Source organism: Apaloderma vittatum, unplaced genomic scaffold, assembly GCF_000703405.1.
Source record: "Apaloderma vittatum isolate BGI_N311 unplaced genomic scaffold, ASM70340v1 scaffold28198, whole genome shotgun sequence".
Lineage (NCBI taxonomy): Eukaryota > Metazoa > Chordata > Aves > Trogoniformes > Trogonidae > Apaloderma > Apaloderma vittatum.
Window position 1 is genome coordinate 6,817 of NW_009731671.1, and position 1,178 is coordinate 7,994.

Below are 1,178 nucleotides of genomic sequence, written 5' to 3' on the forward strand. Positions count from 1 at the left end.
GGCTGGGTACCCTGGAGTGCCACAACTGCCCCCAGCAGGTCTCAGTCCCGCTGGAGCACGAGGCTCAGAGGGTCATCTGCGGCATTGATTCCTCCATGGTCCTCACAGTGAAGAACCAGATTCTTGCTTGTGGGAGCAACAGGTAAGAGGAGTGAGAGTGTGTCCTCCAGAGCTTGTCTACATCGATCTGTGTCCAGCCTGGGAAGTGGGAGCAAGGGGCTGTGGAAGACATCTCTGTATGATCCTACTCCCCAGGATCAGGTTGCTGGTGGTGTGGTTACACTAGGGCAGGGGTTGTTACACTAGGGCAGGGTTTGTCTCTGGGGTGTCTGCACCAGGCTGCACCTCTGAGCTGTGCTTTCCCCTGTGCAGGTGTAACAAGCTTGGCCTAGATCAGATCAGCTCAGCAGAGGAACCTGCCCCAGAGGACCAGGTGGAAGAGGCCACCATGTTCATGTGTGCCCGGTCGGCCCCCTTAAACCAGGAGCCAATTGTGTGCGCTGACATCGGTACAGTGCACTCGGCTGCAGTCACAGGTGAGTGGGGTGTGCCCGAATCCCTGGAGAGGACACCTACATTTTCACTGTCTTCTTCCTGCCTCCATGTCCCACGGTCAGAGGCCTCAGAGAGGCTCAGGAAGCATCCTGCTCCCGATGCTGGGGCTCTGTGGAGCAGGATGCTCAGCATGGTGGAGAGCAGAGAGCTTCAGGGGCTTTAATGTGTTCTTGGGTGACACCCAGTTGTTTCTCTGGTCTCTATTGTCAGCTTCTGGCCAGTGCTACACCTTTGGGAGCAACCAGCACGGGCAACTGGGCACCAACAGCCGCGTGCCTCACCTGGTTGTGGGTCTGCAGGCAATGAAGGTCGCAGTGGTGGCTTGTGGGGATGCCTTCACTGTGGCCATAGGAGCAGGTGAGGCTGAAGCCAACTGTGTCCTGGGTTGCAGCAGGCCCTGGCTTTCCTCTGCCTGCTGTCCATGTTGTGGCCAAGGCAGGCTTTGGAAATAGCCTGGGACGGTGCTGGGGAGATGGGAGCCCCATTTTCTGGTGAGCTCTGCGTGTAGCAAGGTGTATCTGTCCTGCAGACGGCGAGGTGTGCACATGGGGGAAAGGAGCCAGGGGACGCCTGGGCAGGAAGGACGAGGAAACAGGAGTGCCGGGGCTGGTGCAGCTGGAGGA

At 58.6% G+C, this 1,178-nt stretch overlaps 1 protein-coding gene across 1 annotated transcript in view; it reads left to right on the forward strand.

Moving 5' to 3' along the window:
* Positions 1-1,178, forward strand: part of NEK8 (NIMA-related kinase 8) — a gene marked incomplete at its 5' end in the record, with an annotated part of 10,095 nt that overhangs the window by 6,813 nt on the left and 2,104 nt on the right. Inside the window, 4 exons of the mRNA XM_009875288.1 lie at positions 1-142; positions 373-536; positions 766-912; positions 1,085-1,176. The exon at positions 1-142 is cut by the window's left edge and continues 4 nt beyond it. Coding sequence (XP_009873590.1) covers positions 1-142; positions 373-536; positions 766-912; positions 1,085-1,176 — 545 coding nt within the window. The remainder of the gene's footprint in view (positions 143-372; positions 537-765; positions 913-1,084; positions 1,177-1,178) is intronic.